Source organism: Festucalex cinctus, chromosome 1 (assembly GCF_051991245.1).
Source record: "Festucalex cinctus isolate MCC-2025b chromosome 1, RoL_Fcin_1.0, whole genome shotgun sequence".
Taxonomy (NCBI): Eukaryota; Metazoa; Chordata; class Actinopteri; order Syngnathiformes; family Syngnathidae; genus Festucalex; species Festucalex cinctus.
In genome coordinates, this window is record NC_135411.1 from 40,186,563 (window position 1) to 40,214,379 (window position 27,817).

Consider the following 27,817-nt stretch of genomic DNA (forward strand, 5'->3'; position numbering starts at 1 on the left):
CCCCTTATAAGGCAGGCACACTAACCACTCATTCACCGTGAGTCCCACTCAACACAATATTCATTTTGAGATTGAGTAAATATTTTTGCCAACTCTTAATTTTCATGACAAAGTCCCTGCTGTCAATTTGGATATGTCCCTACAAACGTTTGACGCCACGTCCATTCTGGGGCCACACACACATACGCACAAATCTCTGATTGATCCACACACCACTTTGTCACGTTTTCAATTTCCTTAAGAGTTTAAGACCATCACGGGTGCTTTTGTCCGCTAAGTGAGGTGTTGTCCTCTCTTTTAAGACTTCTTTCTGTTCAGGTCAGCGACACTAACTGCTGCATTCACTATACTAATCATTTTCATCTCTACTTGAGGATGAGCCCATTATAGCCCCGCCACTCGCACACAAGCCCTGGAGTGGAGTGCGCTTCTTTGGTGGAGAGGCGATAATTGGATAATTAGTGCCGGGAACCAATTAGGAGTGAGCTGCTTGTGATGGCACGCGAGTTAAGCAAAGGTTAGCCGAGAGTGGGGGTGCGTGGGGAGTTGTGATCGATGATTTCACCACCCACCCCCACCAGCTCGTTGCGGTCTCAACCACCCAGGTCCCCTCCCCTCCCTATCTCTCTTTGCGCTGCTTTATGGTGGACAAAAGAGGCCAAATCGTCTATTTCCATCTCAAAGAGGTAAGCCCCCGACAAGAAGCAGGGGTCGACCCAGCAGCTTCACAGCCCCAAAATACCCTCCAATCACTGGAGCAAATGGGAGCACAATGGTGGAGAAAAGAGAGAGATGAGGAGAGAGGGGGGGGGATTCTCAAAAGATGTATTTATTTATGTTAAAGAAATGCTAATACATCCCGTGAAGAATGGGGGGGATTTGAAGACGCTTTCTAATTCTGCTATTGTGCAACTCGCGTGCAGACGGGCCAGAGCGACACGGCGATCACGTGACTGGGGTTTCTTTCCAAACTGTGTGTCCTTCAAATGACTGCCCTTTTCTGCTTTTTTTTCTCTCTTTTTTTTTCTCTTTTAGGGATGCACATGCACCCGCACATGCACAGCATATAATCCCCGATGCAACATGGTGCTAATTTGCATCTGATTGCTCCTTGGCGCTCTGCTGAGTGTGAGAGTTGGAATGTGCGGGCTTCCATGCGCGCCACCGTGCATACAAAAAGAAGTGAGAGGAAGGAAGCATGTGAGAAATACAAAGCTCATGTGAGAGCCGACTCGACAAGCTCTTGAGAAAAACTGCCAATCTATCCTAAGTATCAATGTTGATGCTGCGTTTTTGTTATGTTGACTCCAGAAACTACCTAATACATCTTTTTCAGTTACCTTTTACAGCAGTTCTTTTGACAGTTAAAATAATGTAACTAATACAGTGGAGTCTTCAATTTGGGGCAACTAGGGAAGGGGTGTCCAAACTGCAGCCCGTGGGGCATTTGCGGTCCACTGTTCGAATTCTAGCGGCCCTTATAGCCTACACAGCAAATCTGTCAATGTTGGATTTCCAGTGTTCGATGAAATCTGGTGTAAAAAGTGTTATTCTGAGTTAAAAAAATTACTCTGTCAGAGTAAATTTCTTCAAGTATTGGAGCGGAAGCTAAGTGTAACCTGAATAGCACGACCTTGAGTGTTAAATGGACCACACCCTCATTTCCAGTGAAGGACAAACTTTCCAAATTGCCAGTGTGCTGCCGGCATTTCAATAGCGATTTATCCAGGTGTTGTTGCTGCTGGGGCCGCGTGTCTCAGTGGTAGAATGGTTGTCTCCCGAACCTGAGAGTGTGGATTCGATCCCACGCCAGTGTTACTATGTCAAAGTATTCTTGAGCATCGTACTGAACCCCCAAGATGCAGTGTCATCAGTCGTCAAAAGCGCTTTGAGGGCCTTGTAAGGAGGAAAAAGGCAATATATACAAAGCACCATTTAACCAGAGTGAAGTGTTAATTTGAGTTAATTCTTTTACACTGACACGAGTGTAGAGCACTTTCAACACTAATCAGTGTTTACCAGTGTAGATTTCTAACACTGGTTAAGTGTAAAAAAGAAGTAACACTGTGAAAAGAGTCAGATTTACACTCATTGGTGTGGACCCATATAAACACTTTTCTAGTGTGAAGATTTAACATTACTCAGTGTTAATATAACACTAGCAATTTTGCGGTGTCCAGTATAAAAAAAATAACGTTTGACATGGTTTGCAACGCTATTGGTTGGCTTTTCTACATATCCAAATAAACTATTTAGCGACAAGTAAAATAGCAACATTTATCTAATGCCTCATTAATTACGATATTTTACTTTCAGAAACAAAAAATATTTTCACTTTCTGCTTGTTTTTGCCAAGGTCTAATATCACATTAATGAACAAAGCTCCTCAATTAAACACTGCTTCAAAAATTGTCATCTTATCATCAATAACTCTTAAATGTGAATGAGGACATCTGCTCATAGAGCCATATTGGGGAGGAACTGGAGCCACCGCAAAAGCATCTTATCACCTTTAACAGGTGTTAAAAATAACTTGTGAAAACGTGCAGCTAAAATAACTAATACTTACGTGATGGTTTTAGAGCGGTCTGATGCCGGGGGTGCACTTGTGATCTTAGGGAACATGCCCCCCCCAATACTAGAATCAAGTGTAATTGCACATCCACTACAGTAGGTGGCAGTCTCACTTTCAGAGAGTGTGTAGAGAGTATTAGCCTTTGGGGCGTAAAACCCCGTTTTAGCTTGTTTAATAAAATCGGACAATGTCAAAGTTGGCCATGCATCCTTCTATTTATGTATCACTCTAATGGTGAAGTTTGGACACCCTAACCTATAAGGTCACACAGTTTGGAAACCTGTGAGCATCTGAAGGCAGAGTGGCAAAGGACTCACACTCACGAGTTGAACATTTATTGCGTTTCAATTGACCTAAAGAAAAAGAGGTGAAGAAATTGTTTAAATATCATCACGATCTTATGATGGTCTGAGACTTAAGCACAGTGTCATGCACATAGAGTTACAGGTGGAAAACTTTGCAAGATGCATGTTTATGTCCATTCAGGTGTCTCCTATTTGACTTTGTGGGGCAGATGGGTTCTTTATAGAACATGCCAAGTGATATTAACTTCTACTGCAGGGCAAGTGTTGCTCCTGCGTAAGAGGGTTTGTGTGAGTGAGATGGGAGGAGGGAGAGAAGAAGGAGGAGGGGGAGGAGGAGGAGGAGGAAGGGGGATGGACGAAGAGAATGAGAAAATCTCCTAAAGAGCCGTGACGGGGCCCCAGTCGCTCTCTAAATATATTTTAATAGGTGGGAGCCTCGCGTCCAGAGCAATTCATCTCTCATCTCGCTGTAATGAAAGGAGTCGTGGCTGAGGCTGTGAGGATGGAGGGAAGGGGGACAAAGGATGCATGTGGCTTTGCCTCATTATGCTGCAGTTAGGATGAGGTCTGCGTGGAGGCGGCGGCGGTTAGGGTCCCCACAGACCGGCTCAGGGGCCACAATGGCGGAGTGGACGGCTGCAAAGGGAGCCCCTGCCATGCCATTATAGCACGACTACTAACGAGGGCTTCATGCGCCTTTGATATAATCTCACCATTGAAATCCTGATGAATCCCCCCCCCGTGTTGATGGCCAAATCCCATTTGAAAGGCTGTGGCCGTGTGCGTGCATGTGTGCGTGTTTTCACCTGCTCCTGTTCCTGCAGGCGAGGCCAAGTCGAGTTGCATTTTACAGCGGATTTAATTAAAAGAAGAAGAAGAAGAAGAAAAAATCCCCTCTCTGGCGCACAAGACATCTCGTGATCTGATCTTGAATTAGAATAAGATCAACGTTTAAATGGCTGTTCTTTTTTGCTCTCTTCAGATTGGAGCTGATAGGCAAAACATTAACTGGATTACAACACACTTGGGTGCGGGGTGGGGATAATAGACGTCGGAGAAAATTTATGGAATTTATTAATACGAATAAAACAAGCAATAAAGTGAGTAGCACCAATTACACCACATTCCTGTGGATATCTGGTTCTCGCATTCTGCGTATTAAGCATCCATCAAAAATGCATTTTGGATTAGGCATTGAAAGAGGCAAACGGGTGTCCTGTTATCTTTCCACTTCAGAAGGGTGCCACTGCCCAGTTTGAGACACGTGCGCGGGGATACAACAATGTAAAAACATAAATCTATAGATGGATGGCATCCTCCTTATTCAAATGTTTTGTCCTCTAGCTCAGGGACACTGCGCCTTTCTGCACCCCAGACTCATTTAACAGCCTGGGGAACATAAACAAGCGATGGAAACTATAGCACATACTAAATCACGTTGTGAATTTAGCCCACATATTGGATGCCAAGCTTTTCGACAGTCTAGGAATCTCTTTATAGGGTTTAGAGGTCTTTCAGAAGTTACCCCCGCTCCCCCTGCACCCATCCCTCTTGCCTTCCCTCCCCAGCACCCCCCTCCCATCGTAGCCCGGATTGGCCACAGTGAGGCTCATTTGCATGCCTGCCAGTATAAACCCTTTTGCAGAGACTGCAGCTCTCTTTGCACTGAGAGCTGCACACCTACAGGGGGGAGAGAGAGAAAGAGAAAGAGAGAGGAGCGCATCCAGGACGCACAGACAGACACATGCATGGAACATTTATCACTTTTAATTTAAGCGTGAAGGTGTTTTGCGAGACTTAAAAAAAAACAACAACTCTGAACTATTGCTGACTTTAATTTTAGGTGCAAAAATGAGGAAAACAAGGTGGCTGTTGTTGTTAGTTTCTTTGACAAGCCTGGCAGCTGTCACAAAGGCAAAGACAGTGAAGTATCAGACCTTCGAGGAAGACGCCCCGGGCACGGTGATCGGTAACTTGGCCAAGGACATCTCTTCCGCCTCCGCGTATTCCTCCGCAGGCTCCCGTTCCAGTTTCAGGATGATGAAACAGTTCAACTCCTCTTTTATCCGTCTGAGAGAGAGCGACGGCCAGCTGAGCATCGGGGAGAGGATAGACAGGGAGCGCATCTGCAAACACACCCTGCAATGCCTCATCTCTTTCGACGTGGTAAGTTTCTCCAAAGAGCAGTTCAAGCTCATCCACGTCGAGGTTGAGGTCAAGGACATCAACGACAACTCCCCGGTGTTCCCTCGCAAAGAGTCAACTATGGACATCTCTGAAAACACTGCCGTGGGGACGCGCATCCCTCTGGACTTTGCTGTGGATGAGGACGTTGGGGTGAACTACATTCAAAGCTATCAGATCTCAGTCAACAGCCACTTTTCAATCGACGTGCTGAGTAGGGCTGATGGAGTGAAATACGCAGAGCTGGTGCTTATGAAAGAGCTGGACCGGGAGACTCAGGCTTCTTACGCGCTGGAACTGGTAGCTATGGACGGTGGGAACCCATCCCGCTCCGGAACCACGCGCGTCAACATCAAGGTGAAAGATTACAATGACAATAGCCCTGTTTTTGACCGGAACAGCTTCTCTGTGGACTTGCCAGAAGACGCCCCAGTGGGCACCCTGCTGCTGGACCTGAATGCAGAGGACCCGGACGAAGGCTTGAATGGCGAGGTGGTGTACGGCTTCGGCAACCAGGTGCCTTTAGAGATCCGCCAACTCTTCAAAGTGGACAGAAAAAGTGGCAGGCTCACCCTGGAAAGCCCCATCGATTTTGAAAGTAAGAACACGTACGAGTTTGACGTCCAGGCCGCCGACTTGGGTCCGAACCCCAGCCCGGCCATATGTAAAATCGTTGTTCAGGTGCAAGACGTTAACGACAACGCACCAGAGATCTCCATCACACCCATGACATCCATCACTGCGGGGATAGCCTACATCACCGAGGCGGCGGCCAGGGAGAGTTTTGTGGCTCTGGTCAGTACCTCGGACAGAGATTCCGGGGCCAATGGGCAAGTGCACTGCACCCTCTATGGACACGATCACTTCAGACTGCAGCAAGCCTACGAGGACAGCTTCATGATCGTGAGTACCAGCCCGTTAGACCGTGAGAAAATCCCTGAATATAACCTCACGGTGGTGGCCGAGGACCTGGGCTCTCCTCCCTTCAGAACCATCACACAGTACACCATCCGGCTCACGGACGAGAACGACAACGCTCCGGTGTTCAGTAAGCCCGTGTACGAGGTGTCCGTAGTGGAGAACAACGCACCTGGTGCGTACGTCACCACCGTGGTGGCGCGGGACATGGACATGGGGCCAAACGGAAAGGTCACCTACAAGCTAGCAGACAGTTACTTTATGGGCTCCCCTATTTCCACATTTGTGTCACTGGACCCCGCCAGTGGGTCTCTTTACGCACTACGGAGCTTCAACTATGAGGTGATGAAGCAACTGGAGCTTCGGATCACAGCCAGCGATGGCGCCTCCCCACCCCTGTCTGGAAGCGCCACTGTTTTCCTGAGGGTCGTGGACCAGAATGACAACGCACCGACCATAACCCACCCGGCGCTCAACAACGGCTCAGCTGAGGTCCTCCTGCCCCGGGACGCGCCAAGCGGCTACGTCATCACGCGGGTGGAGGCCCAGGATGCAGACGAGGGCATCAACGCAGAGCTTTCCTTCGGCCTGGCCACCGGCGAACACGGAGGGTTCGCCGTCAACAAAGTCACGGGGGACATCTACCTGAACCGGGTGCTTAGCCATGACGTGGACGACACCCTGAGCGTCACCGTGACGGTGAGCGACAATGGCAGGCCGGCGCTCACCTCCACCGCCACGCTGCACTTCCTCATCATCGCCGGCTCCCCGCCGAGCGACCGCACCGTGTACCAGGCAGGCGGCGGGGGAGTCGTGGCCGCGCAATGGGACCTGTCCGTGGTCATCATCGTTGTCTTGGCGGGGAGCTGCACCCTCCTGCTGCTCGCCATCATCCTCATCGCCACCACCTGCAACCGCCACAGAGGGGACAAGAGCGGCGAGGACAGCGACTCCTATGGGGAGAAAGGCACGCTGGAGCGGGGCAGGAACCTCGTGGCCGGAAACCCGCTTCTCCCCATGCACGCGGCTGCGGGGGCGCCCGGCTTTGAGGGACACTCGTACAGCAGCCAGGCGCACGCCGGGGGCAGCGACATGTGCTCTGCCTCAGAGGACGGCAGCGAGGTCCCCTGCGTTTACGACTCTGACACAAACAGCAAACCAAGGGGGAATAAACACGAGGTGAGTTCGCCTTTTGGAATCACTTGGTCTTTCTTGGGTTATAAACTGTCCTTCGGATGTGAGTGTGAATGGTTGTTGGTAGAGTGACTGAACTATTTTCTATTTCACTTGCAGGGTTACTCAACGTTGCCAGGCTATGGGAACGGAAAGGAGGCTGTGAGGCCAATCACCATCTGGAAGGGCAACTCTTACACCACCATCTCTGCCAGGGACCCCGCCTTCAGTGGCAAAGACAGTGGCAAGGGTGACAGTGACTTCAATGACAGTGACAGTGATGTGAGCGGAGACACTGGCTTGAAGAAAGATGGCGCAGCTGTTCCCCCGATGGGTGGCCAAAATGGTAAGAAGGCTCTGGGAAGGGGGCAAATTCGACTTCAAGGTTTTCCCGCCCAAAGGAGACGTTTGTCTCAGCTGCATGCATGAAAACTAACGGACATCAGTATCGCATATAGTGCAATACGTCCTGTCAATCGCATCCCTATTGGTTGTTCATGTTGATTAGCTTAATTGACCAAGGACAGGAATTATGGATTGTTAAATAGTTCAAAGGGAAGTCAACCGAGTTCTTTACAATAGTTGTATGTGCCAACTAATATTGCGTTTTGTGGAATATGAATTAAGCAGCAAAATCCACCCAATTTTATCCATCTCACGGGGCAGCCATTTTGCCACTTGCTGTTGACTAAAAATGACATCACAGTTGTTTAGTTCCCAGGTAACGACCAATCACAGTTTCAGAAAACATGTAATGACCAATAATGGCTCAGCTTCAGAAAACGTGAGCTGTGGTTGGTCGTTACTTGTGTCTTGAGCAACTCTGATGATATTTTAGTAAACTTCAAGTGGCAAAATGGCTGCCCCCGTGATGAATTCAAACAAGTGGATTTTATTGTTTAACTCATATTCCACAAACGCAATATTAATATAATAATGTGTTTAGACGGGTGGGTCTACATAGAACATATTATTGTTAAAACAATTTGTAGGTGGACTTCCTCTTTAAAGCTATTGAACACAGAAAATTGAATTTCGAATCGCTACTGCCACCTGTGGCTGAATAATGAAACTGCATTTTCCCTTCTTCACATGCACAATGCGCACATGATGTCACATGCGCAGACAGAGGCTGGGAAATTTGAACCCGATTCCTGTCTGAAAACAATTGGCCATTATGAACAGCTAACATGTTAATCTATTAATTTAAAAAAATGTTTCAGTCATAAATGGTCAAATAAAACGGCTATTGTAAAGATATCATATTTTGGGCAATGTCTAACTTGATGGCATGATCACAATTTGTATTAAAATCTAAATCTTCTCTCTCTCTCTCTTTTTTTTCTTTTTCTTTTAGCGTTGTGGGCTTGCACCAGTGAGTGTAAGGTTCTGGGTCATTCCGATCGCTGTTGGAGCCCCTCAGCAGTGAGAGCCAACGCAGCCCCCTCACCCGCCCCGACTGTCTCCTCCTTCAGCAGCCATTCCAAGACAGCCTCCTTGCCTCGGGACCAGCACCGCAGGGACAACTACTACCAAGCGCACATCCCCAAAACCGTGGGGCTGCAGAGCGTGTATGAGAAGGTGCTGGACAGGGAGTACGACTATGTCATGATCACCCCCACGAGGCCTGTGAGGGTCCAGGAGGTGTGCAGTGACGTAACGATCCCTGTGTACACTCCCAGTCCGACACACTGTAACAACAATGATGCCTGAAGAGACTGTGCACATGAGCTCTCACATAATATATTATATTGCAAAAATATTTAATTTATGTTCCCCTGAAAATGAGAAGTGTACAAAAAAAATATTTGCAGGCTTATATCCTAATGTTTGTGCATCTTTGTTTAATGTAAAAAAAAAAAAAAAAAAATTAAATCACTTTCAGATTTTCTTCTTTGACATGAACTGTATTATATGCAAGTTTTGTACATACAGAGATTTTATTTTTGATAAAAGCCATAATTAAGCGGACATGTGTAAATACAGATCTTTAAGCATGCTTCTATTTAAACTGTCCGAGTACTGTCTGGCTGGAGGACTCCAACATTATGAATCAAATTGATGATGATGTATGAAATGGTCTGAATGTAAAATTAAGTACTTGTACAGATTTTGTATTATCACAACGTTGTGACAGAAAATAAACTTTGAAATACTGCACTAAAAATGTGATTTTAGCGAGTTTTTTAGAAGCACAAGTGAGGAATTACACACAAAGGCCGACAGGTGTCACTGTTTATTACAGTTACAAGACCGACGTCCTTGCATCACACTGAAGGTCACTTTAGTTGTGTGCGTGTGTGTAGTGTGTGCGTTAATAAAATAATACGTTAGGACCAATAAATCACTGTCACATCCATAAGGACCAAAACACTTGATTGAGTTGCCATTTTGAATCACCTCATAAATTAAATTAGACACTGGTTGTGGTCATATGAATGAATCACAACCCATTGACATACAATGAAGTCATCTACTCTTCCACAATGTTCGGGCAACCGTGATTATTTGGGTTTTGTTTCTCTTATTAAACCATTATTATTCATGGTTGCTACTTCTGATGCTGTTTTGGAACGTACGCATCTACATCCAATAAAACACTTGAAGTTTACTGGCTAATAAGCCTTTAAGCTCAGAACATGCAATGATCAATATTCTTTTAAAGTAGAGCTGTCAAATGATTAAATATTTTAATCAGATGTCACATCTTAGAATTTTGATTAATCACGTTAAATCGCTTAATTAAAAAGCCTTTTTTAATCAACATTTTTTGCCTGCCAAATTTAAAGAGCAACTGTTAATTCTTTCGACATTTAACGTTATTGAGGACGTCGTCACCATTTTTTGATCCGCTGCACACGCTCATCCTCCTCTTTTTGTAATTAGTTAATTACTTGCACAATTTCAAATGAAAAAAATACCCCAATAGTTTGACATGAACAAATATTCTGAACTTCATACGTAAACATTTATTAAAGGCTTTGGCAAAAGGGTACTCATGTGACAAAAAAAAAAATCAAAATTGAGATATTGATATATTCAAATTCTGCACTTAATTCCCTTTAACATGATATATAATACATGGATTTACATAAAAAATTGACAACGTTACATCAGTTTTAATGTTGGAAGGTAGCTATCCCTAGTTTTGAGAAAAAGGGCTTTAAAGTTTTGGTACTTGCATCTTTTTAAATGTCCATAGCAACCAGTACCTTAGGAAAAAGATATGAAACTGAAATTTTCAGGAAGTTTTAAAATATCAATGGAAAGTACATTCCAATAGCAGGCAAGGTCATCGTCTGAAATTTTAACCCATTAAATATTTGGAAGTTTGACCTCTCAAGAGATGAAATCAGCCTCGACTTTGAAGATCACATTCAGCTTTCAATTCATCTCCTGAGGCATCAGCCAAAGTTTGCTTATTTTGTTGTTGCTCCTTGTGGTATTTTCTTGCGTAAATGAAGTCATATTACCACCGTGGGAAATTTGATTTCATAATTGAGTTTCAATTAAAAAGATTATTTGCCATTTGATGCGGCCTGTGATAAGTGCTTTATTGATAACTTATCATGGATGTGATATCGCAAATGCTTTTGGTCTCGTAAAAAAAAGAAAAGAAAATGTGTTGGTTTAATTTTGTTTTGTTTGTTTGTTTTGTTCCACCACCCCACTCCAAGAAATATATGTATTTCCAAGTCAATATTAGCCCTAACCCATAACCCGCTTGGGGAAGACCATCATGATCATGTTTCATCTTCAAGTTTCATATTTCATAGCTCATTTTTTTTATGTTCATGTCATTCCATTTAAAAGAGAATAAGTAAAAATGCAATGCAATACATTATACATTCGTCTACATTGCATACAAGGCACTGGCGCATGTCACAACTTTTAATTCCCAACTCGGTGTGACTGTGAGTGAAGGAGCAGTGACAGCCTGTCAATCACTCTTTGCGGGGGCATCGTGGTTGCTCCCCCGCTCGAGTTCGACGTGGTTTAATCGTGTGTGAATCTATTAATTTGAATTAAAAGTAGATATTGATTCATTAAGGAATAGATCCTGTAGAATATCTCTGTCTGTTTAGATTACAATTCGCCGATATCCGGGACCGATGACAACATCGCTTCTGCTCCATAAGGTAGGATGACTAGCTGTTCTGTTCACTTTTGTGCTGACTGGTGTATTTCAACTTGTTTTGGTTGCTATGTCATCCATCCATCCATTAGGGTTCGCTTATCCTCGCAACATTTATATAAATCATTTGTGAATTATGTTTGAGGTTAGTAAATTCAGGTTGTTTTTAAACAGTTGCGAAAGAGCTAGCTAGCGGCTAGGCTAAGTTAAACACTCCCCCTGGTTACTATGCATACTGTCTAATAATTGCTTATTTTGATACACTTCTATTACAATTTTGACTTTTGTGCTGCTTGAAAGTGAAACTAGAGACCTCAAGGAAACTATTTGTGGAGAAATCTCAAAATGGACAAAAAATGTCCAACTGTCTATCGTCCATATCTCCAGATTGATCCTGTCAACATGCGGACCCTTTTGCGGGAGTGGGGTCACAAATGCTTTACTTTAATGCATGTAGTTATGTTTATTGCCCAAACACAACCTATGCTATACCTTTAACGTAACCATCCACTGTCAATTTTAAAGGGATATTTGACCCATTGAACAATTATCAGCAGTGAAAAGTTCATATTTTGTCCACAATGAATTTGATGACTTCATTATTTTTCATGTACAATTAATACCTTTCAAAAGTCATTTTTCGACTTGCTGTCGACTGATGACATCAACTGTGCTGAGGAAGTAGGTAACGGCCAATCATGCCTCACCTGTTTTCTGGGTTTGGTCAGCAAACTCAGCCATAATTGGTTGTTACCTACTTCAGCACAGGTGATATCATCAGTCGACAGCAAGTGGAAAAATTACTTTTGAAAGGTATTAATTGTACATGAAAATAATTAAGTTACCACATTAATTATAGACAAATATTAACTTTTTACTGCTGAAAATAGCTCAATGAGTCTAGTATCCTTTTAAGGATAATCTGTGGTCAAAATCAATCGTGTGATTAATCTGCGTTAATACATGGTTAATGCGATAATGTTTTTTGTGATTAATTAATTAGTTAACGCTTTAACTTTGACAGCACTAATTTAAAGGTAAATGGACAAAGGAGAAAAATGTGTAGGATAAATGTTCACTTGAGTTGACGACCAGTGGTGTAGTGGTATCTGGAGAAGTTGGTATACTCTCAATTTTCACCTATTTTTTTTTTTTAAGGAGTCTAGAAAAACATCCTCTTTAGAAATGGTGACATGTAAGAATTAAAAATCCGTCATTTGTACTTGCTCACAATAATATAATTATCATGACTTGCTAAGAACAGTTTGGTAACACAAGCAGCCTGAAATAATATAAAATGTATTTATCATGAGGCAAGCATAAAGTATATGTTATGGAACAAATTACAATATTTAGTGAACAATGAGCACAAATATTGAAAAACAGTCTGGTTCGGCTTCGGTATTGCTTTGTGCTGAATCTTGAATTATTTCTGGGTCACTATTGTGTGGTCTCTGCCTCTGATTGGCTCATCAATCTTCAAATGCCAAAAGTTAGCCAATCTAATCAGTGTAGGCAGGCGGTAGCAGACAATTAGAGGCAGAGGAGGGTGGGCCATGGTTGAACAGTGTGAATCGGGGGGATTTAGAAGTACAATGATACCTCAGCTCACGAACATAATTGGTTCCCAGAAAGTGTGTCGAAGGCGAAAAGTTCGTCTTCCGAACATTTATTTCCCATAAGAAACCATTAAAATGAGAATAATCCGTTCCCAGGTCCCTATCAAACATAATTTTCTACTAAATAAGCCTTAAAACTACACAAAAATATACCTTATTTTATGTATAATAAATGTGCTATTGTATTGTAATTAAAGAAATAAACTGTACTGTATAATAAAGTCGTTTTATTTACCTTTGTGATGGTAGTTCTTAAGGATGGTAGCAATGGTAGACTTAGCGTACTGGTGCTGGGATGCCAAGTCACACAAACGCACACCTTGTTCGTGTTTTTCAGTGATCTCCTTCTTCTGCTCGATCGGAATTTTCTTTAATGTCTTCTTATGCTACGTTCTCACCAAATCCGAAAAGGCGAACTGGAACGCTTCATTCGCGAGTGTTTCACCGCGTAGAGTGTTTATGGAACGGTTGTCACTCATTCGCACTTTCGTGCTCACCGGAGCGGAGGAGGCGTGTCCCTTGGTGAACAAGGAAGTGGAGCACTTTAGCGAGTCAACAAAAAGTGAGCACCGTCAACTACTTTCACCTCTTTCCTGGGACTAAACAGCCGTGGCACTATTTTCTCCTTTTTTGAGGTACGTGATAGCACTTTCGCTTTTTTTAGTGGCGCGAACTCCATTACTACAATGCAAACGCGCCGCTGAATCGCCGTCCCTCGCTATTGGTGAGAACGCAGCATTAGGCTTAACGCTAGCCTGTGGTGGGGTCTTTGTCGGTCCCATAATAGCAAAAGTACACTCAATATGGTCCAAAATGTCTATCAAACACAAACCGCGTCCGCACTAAAAGAAAGAGGGTGACGAACTGGGACGCCGTGAGCGTGCGTCAGCTTCTCGTGGCCGCCACCGTGGTGCTGTTCGACCGCGTGGTTTGGTTCGTCCGCCGAAAACTAGTTCGTCAGCAGAGACTATATGCTTGCGAATTTAATGTTCGTGAGGAGAAAAGTTCGTGAGTTTAAGCGTTCGTCAGCCGAGGTTTTACTGTAGGTATAGCTACTCAATACTGACTGAAAAAGAAGTGGGTATACTCTGTATACCCGCATATACACTGGACTACACCACTGGTGACGACTTAAATTAGATGGATAATTGGATGGTCATAGCTGCATATCCCGCCCCCAAACACAATATGGCTGTGATTAGTCTGTACAAAAAAGTGTACGGATCGGTGAAAATCAGCGGGCTCGATACAAGATGGATTCAAGGAGATTCGTGAAATCACAAATCCTGCAAGATTTCAGCTTGCAGCGCAAGGTCACCTAACAACAGTTTGACAGTTATTTCATTACAGTACAGTATTTCCTTCCATCCATCCATCCATCCATCCATCCATCCATCCATCCATCCATCCATCCATCCATCCATCCAGCCACTAGCGAAGAGCCAATCAGAGTGACCAAACATCTACATCGGTAGACACCATTTTGCATACTACATTGTTGGCCCATTCAATCCAAACCCTATCTAAAAAGCACAATGGCACAAAAAAAATCTTTTTATTCTTCAAAATTCTGAATATTCCTATGTTGTTCCTCCTTGTTTAATGAATGCGCCGGGCAAGGTTCTGGATACGTGCGTATTTTATTTCATGAAATCATGACTGTGGATGAAAAATGCACATGGTCACCCCTGACCACCACGTAGCTCCACCAATGTTTAGAAATAAATAAAGAAAATATTCAGAAAACTGCCATGAACTCATTTGCTTCCAAAAAACCCCCATATGTTTTATTTTAAATGTATTAAGTGTTCCAAAGAAGTATTTATACGTAATGATGTAAACTTAGCTATATTCTAATGCTAATTGCTGCAAAATGGAAAAAGATAGAAATATATATTTTTTTTTTCCTGATGAAAGAAGAGACTAATCTTTTTTTTGGGGTAGGTTTCATGCTTTTATAGCAATAGAACAAAATATTCTGTGGGGCTTGCAAAATCAGTAAAACTTATGGAAGCGAAGGGAGTTGCTTCAGTGAAAATGGCTGGGATTGAATGAGTTAATATGATGTCATTTTTGGGTAAAAACTACATTTTGATATACTGTATATTAGGGGTGTTAAAAAAAATCGATTCGGCGATATATCGCGATACTACATCGCGCGATTCTCGAATCGATTCAATAATCGGCAGAATCGATTTATTTTTTTTATTTTTTTATTTTTTAGGATTTACACCTTAAGCATGGAAGAATGTTATATGAACGGAACATTAAGCCTTAATATTTTATTTTAATGCTGTTCAAACATGAAACAGATTACAACCTCTATAAGACTGAAATTTCAGATAAATAAATAATAAATTTTCATATAAATCTTACACTCTACAAGCTTATTGATTAGTATTTTCTAAATTTGAATGGAAAAAAATCGCAACAATCGACTTATAAATTCGTATCGGGATTAATCGGTATCGAATCGAATCGTGACCTGTGAATCGTGATACGAATCGAATCGTCAGGTACTAGGCAATTCACACCCCTAGTGTATATTGTTATTGTGATCTAAAATAACATTGAGACTTTTGCGCAACTTTTGTCCAAATGGCATCAATAAGGATATCTGATTGATTAGTAATGTCGTTGATGAAATCAGAATCGCTACATTCTTATGAGTACCCCATTGAGGGTTAAAGGTTGATCATTAATCACGCATGTCAGATGCACCTTGGTCTGCCCCCACACGCTGGTGATGCAAAATCCTGAATCCACAACATCATAAGTAAAAATATTAAAAAAAGATTACATTTTCACAGAGCACGGCTTCTGCCTTAAATGGAAATTGGGGAGGGGGTGTTGTTGTTCATAAATGTTAGCACATCATGCAAAATAAAGTAGCTGATGTTGCAGTGGGTCCAGACGGGGGTTGGGGGGGCCGGGTCATGCACGTTGTGAGCAACGAGGACTGAAAAAAGGGTGGGTGGACTCCACCTTCTCCCCCCTCCCAGAGAGAGAGAGCGAGAGAGAGATAGAAGGAGGCCTTTGAGCAAGAGTGTTGCAGGGATCCTCAGGTGTTTGGCTCCAGTCATGGCCGGGAACTCTGAGAAAGTACCGATCGCCTCGGCGGGACCGGAAGACCTGCAGCAGTTCATGCCTCCAGTAAGTCTATTCATTCCTTCTAAATTGTTCAGCATGGTGGGACTTTGGCTTCAATCTAAAATACGTCATGATGGACACACTTTTAAAAGCTTCCGATATTAACCCCGTGATGACTCTTGTGCATTTTCGCCACTTTTGGAGGCGTACTCCAGCGTGGCCGTGAAACCTGCAGCCACGGGGCGCGTGCTGAAGGCCGGGATTGCGGTGCTCATCGCCGGGGCCCTGTTGCTCCTCCTGGGGGCCGTTGGAGCGTTCTACTTCTGGAACAACAATGAAAAACACGTAAGGCTGCTTGTTGTTCCTGTGAATTCAAGCGTGCGCTATGATGAGGCACTTAAATGGGACATTAAGTCTGTTCTGCCTGACAAATCCATTTGGTTGCAGCAGCAGAAGGAGTAGCAGCTTTACTTTTTAAAACGTTCCTAGGCACGCACAAAAAGACAGACTTCCAGGAAAAAGGTGCAGATATATCCATTTGAAATGGGCACAAAATTGGAGAAACCGAAAGGTGTTTTTTTGCAGTATAAGAAAACACATGGATCGAAGTTAAACAAGACATGTTCCACGAGTGAGTGCATGAATGGAGCCCTTGTGTATATGTGGAGGATCTTGTAAGGTTGGGGTGGGGTGGGGGGCTTCTCTGGTCCGGCTGATGGTCCAGGGGCAAAAGGTGTGCGAGAGGAGAAGGGGACAGTGCAGTTTTGTGCCTGTTTCCTTGTAGCGTGGCAATTAATGATGAAGACCGACAGTATATTATAATTTTTGTAAACAAAAAGAACGTGGCACATCCCTGTATGATTGAAATGTGATTGACTCCCGCTGAACAAAACTTGCACTTGGGTTTGTGCTACAAGATATACCTTAAGAGATTTTATTTATCTCCCCAATTTACTAAAAAAAAGAAAATACAATTTTAATTAATCCAGCGGAACTTGTGGGTGAGGAGGTTAAATCAAGTGGATGCAGTGGCAGCGCTAGAGTTTGAATGTTGCCCTGGCAACATGCCCCCCCCCCAACTTCAAGCATTAACAAGTTACATGTAATTAATTCAGCTATTGGTAGTTGTAGTAATAAACAACAAATGAGAGGGTCTGTTTAATTGCACATTGTTTACTTTAACGTAGGGCTGGGCAATAAATCGAGTTAATTCGATACATCGTCATTTAAAAAAATCGAATCGTTGAAAATTTGCTAAATCGTGAAATCGAATTTTGTCTTCTGGATGATTAAAAGCTGTTGTTCTTATGTTCTGTTTACATCCAAATGCTGTTATGTGTTGTAATTTTGCACAAGTGGCAGAATGCTGGATGGGGGGTTTACAAGAAATTTTTACAATAGCTACCAACTACTTAATTGTGGCATTTAAGCACAAACTATGAATGTTATGATTATGTTAAAACTAATCTAGAATCAGTATACGTTACTGGTGTCTGAACATTTTTCACAGGAATTATTTTTGAATAAATGAAACCTTTAAATAAATGTTTGTTGGATTTATTAGATTAAAATCGATTAAAATCGTAGTCGTCCTGAATGACTGCAAAAATCGAGATTTTATTTTTTGGCCATATCGCCCAGCCCTACTTTAACTGATAAACTTTCAATAACTTGTTCTTACTTTAATGTAGGTGTTAATTTGAACCGAAAAAGTAGAGAACAATGCAATTTGCATCCGTCTCTGGTTAGCTTGTGTTTTTAAGTAATCACCCGGCAACATAAGAACATACACATGCCGCGTGCGCCATCACGCGGTCAGTCAATATGCAGAGTAGGGTCTTGTAAACTCGTCATGTACAGTCTTCCTAAGAACCCGTTTGTAGCACAAAATGCATCTTGAGATATTTTCCGAGCCAAGCCTTCACAAGTAACCAAACATCGACCGATGCATGCTTGCTTTAAGCTAGCTGACAAGAACAGCATCCGGGTGTTCTTGCTCTATGCGTACTTTCAACCTGAACAGTACTTGGGCGGTGACTGATGACGTTTTACAAGTTAACAAGAATTGACAAGAATGGCAATTGAAAAACAGCTACTTTCTACTAACAAGCTAACGTTAGCTCTCCCTCCAAATACAACGAAGATACCACACTTCCTTGTCAATGACATCCTTGAAGACCCCTCATAATGTCTCCAAAAGAACGTGTACATTTCCCGTACAATTCAATGTTTACATGTGATGCCAGTAGAACAATATTTAATGTAGCATTTATGAAGGAGGGAGTGAAGTTGTCCCCCTCTGAAATGTGGGAGACATGATGAGTGATTCTCATACCTTACATGCCAGTGTGTGTGTGTTTGTGCGCGTGCAGGTCTACAATGTCCACTACAGCATGAGCATCAATGGCAAAGTGGAGGAGGGCACGATGGAAATCGACACAGAGAACAACATGGAAAAGTTCAGCACCGGCAGTGGCGCGGACGAGGCCGTGGAGGTCCACGACTTTGAGATTGTGAGCGAGCAAACACCTCAGGGCACCCATTTGTGGAAATAACAACACCACGTGAATCAAGTTTTCCGAATCTGAATCTCAAATGGACTGATTTTTTAACTCAACATCACACACGCTTTAAAAGACTTGGGTGAAAAAAATTGGGCCTACTCATTTTGGGTCAACAATGGACATATCCACTATTTGGGTCAATTTGACCTAACTTTCTGCGTTATTTTGCATGAAACAACCCCACAAAATTAGGTTGTTACAAAACAACCCCAAAAATTGTATTTCTTTGCATAAAATAACTCCAAAAATTGGGTCAGTTTATAATTAAAAAAACAAAACAAAACAAAACAAAAAAACAAACATTTGAGAAGGTTGGGTCAAACTGGCCCAAGTAGTGGATCGGTCCATTTTTTGTCCAAATTTTTGTACCGTTTTTGGTGGTTGTTGTATTAAAAAAGAAGAAGAAGAAGAAGAAGAAGAAGAAGAAGAAGAAGAAGAAGAAACACATTTGTTATGTTTTTTTTTTTTTTCCTGACCCAAAAAGTTTTGTTTGGCCCCTTTTGACCAAATTTGCTTTCGTCTTTTTTGACTCAAGTGTAGGTACACAAGTAAATGAAATAACCCATAAAAAAATGCCCTCCAAACAAAAAAATTGGGTTGTTTTGTGCGTTTACATATACACAAAATGATGCATCGGCCCTTTTTTTGGACCCAACTACTAGTGAAATTGCACAAATAAATTAAATAACCCACAAAACAACAAAAATTCGGTTGGCTTGTGGATTACATATACATTTTGATCTAACTGTAATAAATAACCAAAATAAACAAACTAATTTTTTGGGTTGTTTTGGGAGTTATTCATTTTGACCCAACTTTTTTGGATTAAGTGAATAACCCAAAACATTGTTTCAGTCCCTTTTTGAACCAACTCTTTTTAGAGTACATGAAAAGAAAGAGGATGATTCACATTTTTTTTTCCACCCTAGGGAATCACAGGGATCCGGTTTTCAGGTGGTGAGAAGTGCTTCATCAAGACCCAGGTGAAGGCCCGCCTGCCAGACGTTGAGGGGCTCGACAAGGACTCGATGACCTTTGACCTGGTGGGTTGCGCGTATCTTTCTGAGTTGTGTGTTCTCTTCAGAACTTTCATGTACATTTTAGAACATTTTGCAATTGTTTTGTCTGCTTGACTGATGGAGAACAGTGTGGAAAAAAAAAAAATCATCCTCAGGTTCTTTTTGCTACTTATTTGCATGCAAGTGCATTATAACGAAATGTAATTCCTACCAAGTCCTGGCGGGGGATTCAGAAAAATAATTCTAAAGAGAAGTGAATCACAGACATGAAAATTCAAAACAGCAGACACAATATTTGTCACCACCAATAACTGTGTCCCATTGTGTCAATTATAATATAATCTTTTTCAGTTTAACATAATTATTAGTTACCAATCAATCAGGCCAATCAAGTTATTCTTTAAGCTGGAATCAAACCTTCATTTCTATCATTAGTGAAGCTCTGAATTTGATACTGGATTGCAGCCCCACACCTGTTGTGTGTTGAGAGGGTTGGATCCCAAAGGCGTAGACACAAATAAGATTTTACCTACCGGTATTTATTCACATAACTTGACTAAACGAAAATCAACGAGAATGCATCGAGAATCACGAGACGCCAAGCCCCCTTGGGCTGCGAAGTAGCACAGAGGACAGTGATCAATAATCCAGCAAAATAAACACAATTCTCAGACCCTTAAATAGACAGTCAATCAATCTCATTGATTGTGGCTAGACATGTGAGTACCACTATTGACATGGAATTCTCTGATTGGCCGTTAACCCAGTAATTATAGATAGTTCCTGACATCAACAAACATCATATAGCATAAAAGATTCCTGACATCACATAGTCCAGACATCATATAGCCTAAAACTAGTTGAAACTGGATGCTGTTACATCAATACCCAAAACTGACACGTAACGGGTCGTGAACTCTGGCGCACGATCATGAACTCTACTCAAACTTAAACCCAGACATGACCCCAGACATGAGACAAGACCCAAACATTACTCCTGCATGACTCGAGTCATGACAGTCTCACCTATGGATTAATATTACATACATTTCTGAACTGAGCCGTGATTGGATGTTACCTGGGCTCTGAGCTACTGTGATGTCATTTTCACTCAACAGCAAAATGGCCGCTCACTCGGATGGCTAAAAAAACAGGTGCATTTGGCTGCTTAACTCACGTTCCACAAATACAATATTAATCAGAATGCCGTGTTTAGACGTGTTTAGCGGTTAATGAACAAAGAAAGCTCGACATTCAGTATATTCTATGCACACGCGCGTCACTGTGATTGTTCAACTGGAGCTGTCTGATAATTAAAATCATTTAATTCCCCATAAGCTTCACATCCACATAAATCCACATCACCAGAATTGCCTTCATAAACACACATCGCACCCGCGCTAATACACACACAAGTCATTACCACGCAAGGCTGTTCTTATTGCCTTTCTCTGCGTTATAAACGATCATTTATTTCACATTTGTGCTTTTGTGCTTGATTGTGTTAGCGTCTCTCTTTGCCTTGGAAATGATCGTTTTGTTGCATGTGTGTGTGTAAACGGGGAGATGTTCTAATGGTTGCTGCAGGCTTGTCATTTACTATAATTTAGAGTGATGGCATAGTGCATATGGGTTACACACACACACAAACCCCAGCCAGAGAGAATGGGTCAAATAAACTCTTAGTTGTGCAGTGGAGAAAGACCCCCGCCTTTTATTTTCCCCTCTAGCAAGTCATTTGTGCTGGACAAAATAAAAGACAGAAGTAGGTCTGCCAGATTCGATCCCCAGCAACAAATGCCTCTGAGTAAAAACCGCTTCCACCTTTGGGATGTAAATACAGTATGAATGTTTGCCGTCTACAAACCTCATTAGTTTATCAATCTTTCCCCTCCCTGCCGATGTTGTTGAGTTGTGACATCATGTATTCAGTGAAATGTAGCGCAAATCGGATCGGCAGGCTCAAGCCCCGAGGGTCCCTCGCTTGATTTGTTGTTGTTGTGCGGGGCTCGAACGCTCGTCAAAAAGGCTAAGGCGACAAATCACGTGAGGTTTGAAGCTGGCAGCAGCCGGTCGGGGGTTACGTGCGCGTGCGAAGGCTCATTTACTTGCTTCTGTTCTCGAAGGAGGACGAGGTGATGCCGGCCAAGTATGAGGATGACCTCGTGTGGGTGGCGGCTGGTGCGCCGCTGTCCGACTCCACTTTCCTCAGCGACAAGATCAAGGATTTGTGTGGCGATCTGCCCATCTTCTGGCTCCGTCCCACCTACTCTACCAGTAAGCAATCACACAGCTCATACATTCAAGATTAGCATAAAAACATGGCTGAATGTCAGACAAATTGGGACATCTTGCCATGACGCCTACGGGAATTTGCATCTATTTGTCGACTCAGCTAGCTCAGCAGTAGTAGTAATGTGCCAACCGTTGGTACATTAACACATGCAGGAAATTTCACTTACAGTACATGATCCAAAAATTATATCTGCTTCAGATACACTGCTGCTAGTCACGTGAAAAAAAAAAAGTCACTAGTCCACATACCTTAATGAAATATTTTCATAACTCTTCTGATGAAACATCGACTTGAACCTACCGTATTTTTCGGATTATACTTCGCTCCATATTATAAATCGAACCAGCCAAAAAATGCACAATTAAGAAGGAAAAACATATAAGTCGCACTGGAGTATAAGTCGCATTTTTGGGGGAAATTTATTTGGTAAAATCCAACACCAAAAACATACATGTCATCTTGAAAGGCAATTTAAAATAAAAATAAAAGAGAGAACAACAGGCTGAATAAGTGTACGGTACACTAACGTTACATGACTGACACGCCTGGTAATGTCAGTAACGACGTAACATATTAAGAGTTTGTAGCGAGCAGTGAGGCGGAGTCGGAGTCGGATTGTTGAAGCACGGAGCCAAAGGCTGGCGTTTTATTGACATCAGCTTCTGAGGTCTTAACAGCAACTCCCCACTCAGCTAGAAGCTAACAGGCTAACTCCCCTTTTCCACATAACAAAACCTTCCACACGGAACTCTCCCTTCGTCCCAACGTTCCGTGAGTGAATTATGTTCCCATCACTACAAGTTATTCATATAACTCTAGCATAAAGAACATGCTAACAAGTTTACCAAACTATCAGTTTCACTACAAATCACTAAATCCAATGAAATCTTCATCCTCGGTGTCACTTTTAAACAACTCCCCCAACTCGGGAGGGAGACGATGTGCCGCTTTCCTCTTCTACCGGCAATATTGAAATTATCAACGCAGGCCTAGAGCGCCCTCTTGCGGTTTAGTGTGAAAATAACATGTGAAATGATATAATAATGTGTTAATTTCACACATAAGTCGCACCAGAGTATAAGTCGCTCCCCCGGCCAAACTATGAAAAAAACTGCGACTTATAATCCGAAAAATACGGTAGTTGAATGGTACCTTTGCCATGATGAGGGGGTCTACCGGTTTTACTGGCACTGAACAACTTTGAGGATGGTAGGAACAATGCCACACAAAAAACTACAAATGTGCTGACTGCTTTATGACATACGTCACTCCCCCCTTTCCCCATTCGTTACAAAAAAGAAAGTCAATTTGAATGTCGACATGCTGGCGTGAGCTCAAAAACGACGTAATGCGCTTATATAAATAAAGATGACTTGACCTGTTCTCATGGGAAATGTCACCTTCCTTCAGACGTAACATTATCACTTTTGTCCATATGGCGCCGCCATAATAAACACAAACTGAAAGTTCCTTAGTGTTGCTTTAAGGTTGAAAATTTCAACACGTCTCCTACATTGTGTGCATGTGACTTTAGTCAAGTCATCTTTATTTATATAGCGCTTTCAAACAGCCTTAGCTTTCACAAAGCGCGTTACAGAAACACAACAAAACAAACACAACATAAAACATTAACAGCAATACAATACAATCACAATAGTGTGATTAATCTGCGTCAATACATTATTAATGCGATATTTTTTTTTAGCTTAATTAGACTTTATAAAACCATTTCTTTACATTGGCTTTTGTTATATTATATTTTACAATGCAGTGCTATTTCTCTATATTGAAAATGAAAATGTGCAACAGAGAGGAACAAAAATAGTTCAACATCTCAATTCAATTCAATGAGGAAGGGTATATACAGAATATGTATCTATATTAGGGCCATGGATTCAATGTCGATTCAGTTTGATTTAGTGTGATTACGATTCAATTCGATATGGTACGGCTCAAGTTTGACAGAGTATGGTGCAATGAGTTTCTTGTCGTTTTGTCAGTACTGTAAACGTGGCATTTGCTTCAAAGATACAGTAAGGCAAGGCAAGTTAATTTGTATAGCACATACACAAGGCAACTCAATGTGCTTTACACAAGGAAAGACAACACATAAGCGTCAACAGTAATTAGCATTCAGAGCAAAGAAAAGAAAACAAAAGTAAGTTACAAAATTTACGATAAGAACATACATTGAATTTTAAAACATTATACAGCAAACTTTAAAAACATTTAGCATAAGGAAGTTTAAAATAATAAAAATAATAATTAAGAGGGAACAAACATGATTAATTAAAACTTAAAAGTCCTAAATGAAAGGTATGACCAAAAGTTTTCAATCTGGATTTAAAAGCATTTACACTCGGGGCTGACTTCTGTTGGTAGCCGATTCCATCTGTGTGCAGCATAATAGCCAAATGCAGCTTCACCATGTTTGCTTCGAACTCTGGGTTCCACTAGTTGGCCCAAGTCTGTAGATCTCAGAGCCCTGCTGGGTTTGTACTCAATCAGCATTTCTTGGATATATTCAGGACCCAAACCATTTAGTGATTTATAGACGAGTAGCAGAACTTTAAAATCGATTCTACAGCTGACTGGGAGCCAGTGTAAATCCTTAAGTACTGGAGTAATATGTTCTGATCTCTTTGTTTTGGTCAGAACTCGAGCTGCAGCGTTCTGAATGAGCTGCAATTGTCTCATGTTCTTTTGAGAGAGTCCAGTCAGAAGACCGTTACAGTAATCGAGTCTGCTGGAGATAAAAGCATGGATAAGCTTCTCTTGGTCTGCTTGACGCATGCAGTCCTTCAGTCTGGATATGGTTTTCAGCTGGTAAAAGGCTGTTTTAGTGATGAATTTAATATGATTGCTGAAGGTCAGATCTGAGTCTATTAGTACCCCAAGATTTCAAACTTGGTCTTTAGTTTCTAAAGACAGTGACTCAAGCTGTTTTTTAACAGCAATCCTCTTTTCTTTATTGCCGAAAACAATGAGCTCCGTTTTGTTTTCGTTCAGCTGAAGGAAATTTTGGTTCATCCAGTTGTTAATTTGCTCTAGAGAATGACACAATGCGTTAATAGAACTGCTGTCATTTGGGGACATAGATAAATACAGTTGTGTGTCATCTACATAACTATGATAGTCAACATCGGTGTTCTGAAGCATTTGACCCAAAGGTAACAGATACAGACTGAACAACAGGGGTCCAAGGACTGACCCTTGAGGGACCCCACATGTCATGGCCTTTCGATCAGATTCAAAATTTCCAATGGTCACAAAGTAACTCCTTTCCTCCAAATAGGACCTGAACCATTTAAGGACTGTTCCATTTAACTCCGCCCAAGTTTCCAAACTATTTTATGATCAATCGTGTCGAATGCTGCACTGAGGTCCAATAAGACGAGCACCACATAAGACAGTGTATCTATTCATTACAAGATGATACGTATGGGTGCTTTTAAAGTGATCCATAAAGTTCACGTGAGTTCAGTATCCTCATATGTACATACACATTACACATATATACCGTATTGAAGTCACAAATAGCATGACAGTCTCAGTAGTAGTTTCAAAAATTACAGAGCTTTTAGCCTTAGAGGCGGTTGAAAGTGTTGAAAAAGACATCTTTGTTCTCACGATTTCAAAACACTGCCAAAAGTTTGCGATCAGACGTCGTCCTGCAGCAGCGCCATTGTGCTCTCTAAAGTTTGGGATGTCACACAGGCGGACAAAGGAAGGCGAGAGCCGCCCCCCGCCGCCGCCGTCAGGCACCCATGGATGAGGAAGAAGAGGACGTGGAGGCAGAGTTCAACCCGGAGAACCCCTATCAGGTGAGTCACGCGCACGGAGGTGCAAAATCTTCCCCTTTTGCCTGGCCGCAACTGTCCGCTCGGATCTGCGGTCTACCTGGGGAGGCTTTGTGGGCGCGGAGTTTCTCACAGCAGCAGATGCCGAGGTCACGGCGGAGGACCACGGATTGTCACTGCAAATCTGAGCGTGTCCGTTTGTTTCCTTTATGTGAGGGGCTCTTTAGGACAAGTTTCCTTTCAGCGGCGCCGCTCTATGAATAATTCCACAGACACTCTCCCCTCCTCTGGCCTGTTTGCCCTGCTGAGCTCACGCAGACTCCATACATACACATGGTCACCCCTGCCCTTCCTTGCTCCATACACACATCTTTGTCCCTGCAACGCACATTTCTCTCTCCCTCTTCTTCTTAATCCTCTTTCAACCCGCCAGAGTAAAGCGGCCCCTCCCTCCTTTGAAACCGGGGGGTAAACAGAAAGCGGTTTGAACCCTACGTGCTAAAAAAGGAAATATTTCACAACAAGAGAGTGAGATAGTGAGTAGGTGGACGGCTAGAATCGAGGATGTTAACAAAAATGTGAAAAAATGGGAGCAAAAACAAGAGTTTTAAGTAATGATACTTTCGCTCAGTAGATAAATATCGATTTGTCCATGTGTTTGCATGCACAGCATCCTATGAATCACACCCTGATCTCCATCCTCTACCTCCTCTTAGAATAACCTTGAGGGGGAGGATACCATGAGCATTGACCCCAGGTTGGACCACGAGGGCGTTTGCTGCCGAGAGTGCCGTCGCAGTTACACCCACTGCCAGAGAATCTGCGAGCCGCTGGGAGGCTACCACCCGTGGCCGTACCATTACAGAGGCTGCCGAGTGGCCTGTAGGGTGATCATGCCTTGCAACTGGTGGGTGGCACGTATTCTGGGTATTGTGTAAAACGCACCCACCCGGCAGAGAGCGAGATGGCTGGTGGGAGGGATCGGCCTTGTTTTGAGATGACCGGCAAAATGTGCCGGCGAGGTTTTCATATACTGTAGGTAGCATTTGGTCTGAGCAGCTATTTGGGCGGTAGTAGACGTAAGATAGGACACTGCCGAAAGGTGCAAATATTCCCGAGCATGGTGAGGATATGATTTTGAAATCCGATAGCTATTGTCACGAGAATTGATTCTAAATAATATATGACAATGTCACCTGTTTAGTTATAGGATAAACATGTATTTGTGATTGTAAGCTGGACTTTATTCCCTTCCTGTTGAATGTAAATGTAGTCATCTTCCTTTGTTAATGTTCTCATCAGTCCTGTGAGAAACAGTTCTGACCTCCATGTTTTCTTTCCACTTTTAGTTCCCTCCATTACATGTATTGCAAGCCACATATTGTAAGCTTAAGGACGCTTCATCCAAATGTATTTTTTAGCTGCATCGGGAGACAATTTCAAAGTGCAATATTACGTAATAAACATTTTTGATGTTTATGAAGAATTGACTTATTGTTATTTCTAGGGGAGGGTGCGTACCCATAACAGGTATTGCTATATAGCCGGCTTTATTTCAAGGTATCGTAGCCTGACGTATCTCGTCACAGTGGCCATTAAAGGGACAGTAACGTGAAAAATCTTTTTTTTTTTTTTTAGCCATGATTTTGATTATTACCTTCCACGATTACAAAATAGGCTGATTACCTTTCAAAGGCGTAAATGCTCCCGCGGCAATTTGACAGCACGCACGGATTATTATTTTTTTTCACTCACTCATTCACAGAAGCTGACGTGTGAATGAATGAGTGAAAAAAATAAAATCCGTGTGTGCTGTCAAATTGCCGCGGGAGTGTATATATAATAATACGTATTATTATAAATTCAGTTTGGTCCAAAAGGAACTTACATAATTATAGTGTTTCAAATAATTTTATTTGTCTTGATATTTTCAAACGTTTTCTTGTTTTGAACAAAATAATCGTTTTGAATAATTGCGATTTCAATTACCAAGATAGTCGTGATTATTTTTTTCCATAATCGAGCAGCCCTACACCAAAGTGTTTTTTTCCTCCATTCGCCATTAGTGAGCAATTCTAGGTCATTCTGCTCTCCAAGCACTATGAAATCAATTATCCTTCATATTTGCAATGCCAAAGT

The 27,817-nt window shown here is 42.3% G+C and overlaps 2 protein-coding genes across 3 annotated transcripts; both read left to right on the forward strand.

Annotated features, from left to right (window-relative positions):
• The first annotated feature begins 4,555 nt into the window (after positions 1 to 4,555).
• Positions 4,556 to 9,296, forward strand: LOC144028072 (protocadherin-8-like). The gene is made up of 3 exons (XM_077535615.1): positions 4,556 to 7,161; positions 7,276 to 7,501; positions 8,513 to 9,296. Exons 1-3 carry the CDS (start codon positions 4,732 to 4,734, stop codon positions 8,866 to 8,868), a joined length of 3,012 nt encoding a protein of 1,003 aa, XP_077391741.1. The 5' UTR covers positions 4,556 to 4,731; the 3' UTR covers positions 8,869 to 9,296.
• Positions 9,297 to 11,079: 1,783 nt separating this feature from the next.
• Positions 11,080 to 27,158, forward strand: LOC144028088 (leukocyte cell-derived chemotaxin 1-like). 2 transcript variants are annotated; one of them, XM_077535616.1, is made up of 8 exons: positions 11,080 to 11,294; positions 15,912 to 16,062; positions 16,201 to 16,344; positions 18,372 to 18,512; positions 19,493 to 19,606; positions 21,709 to 21,859; positions 25,596 to 25,702; positions 26,395 to 27,158. In XM_077535616.1, the coding sequence occupies exons 2-8, from the start codon at positions 15,991 to 15,993 to the stop codon at positions 26,614 to 26,616; spliced, it is 951 nt and encodes a 316-aa protein (XP_077391742.1). In that variant the 5' UTR covers positions 11,080 to 11,294; positions 15,912 to 15,990; the 3' UTR covers positions 26,617 to 27,158. The 2 variants fall into 2 exon arrangements, with proteins under 2 accessions (XP_077391742.1, XP_077391743.1); XM_077535617.1 differs by having other exon boundaries at positions 16,204 to 16,344.
• The last annotated feature ends 659 nt before the right edge of the window (positions 27,159 to 27,817 follow it).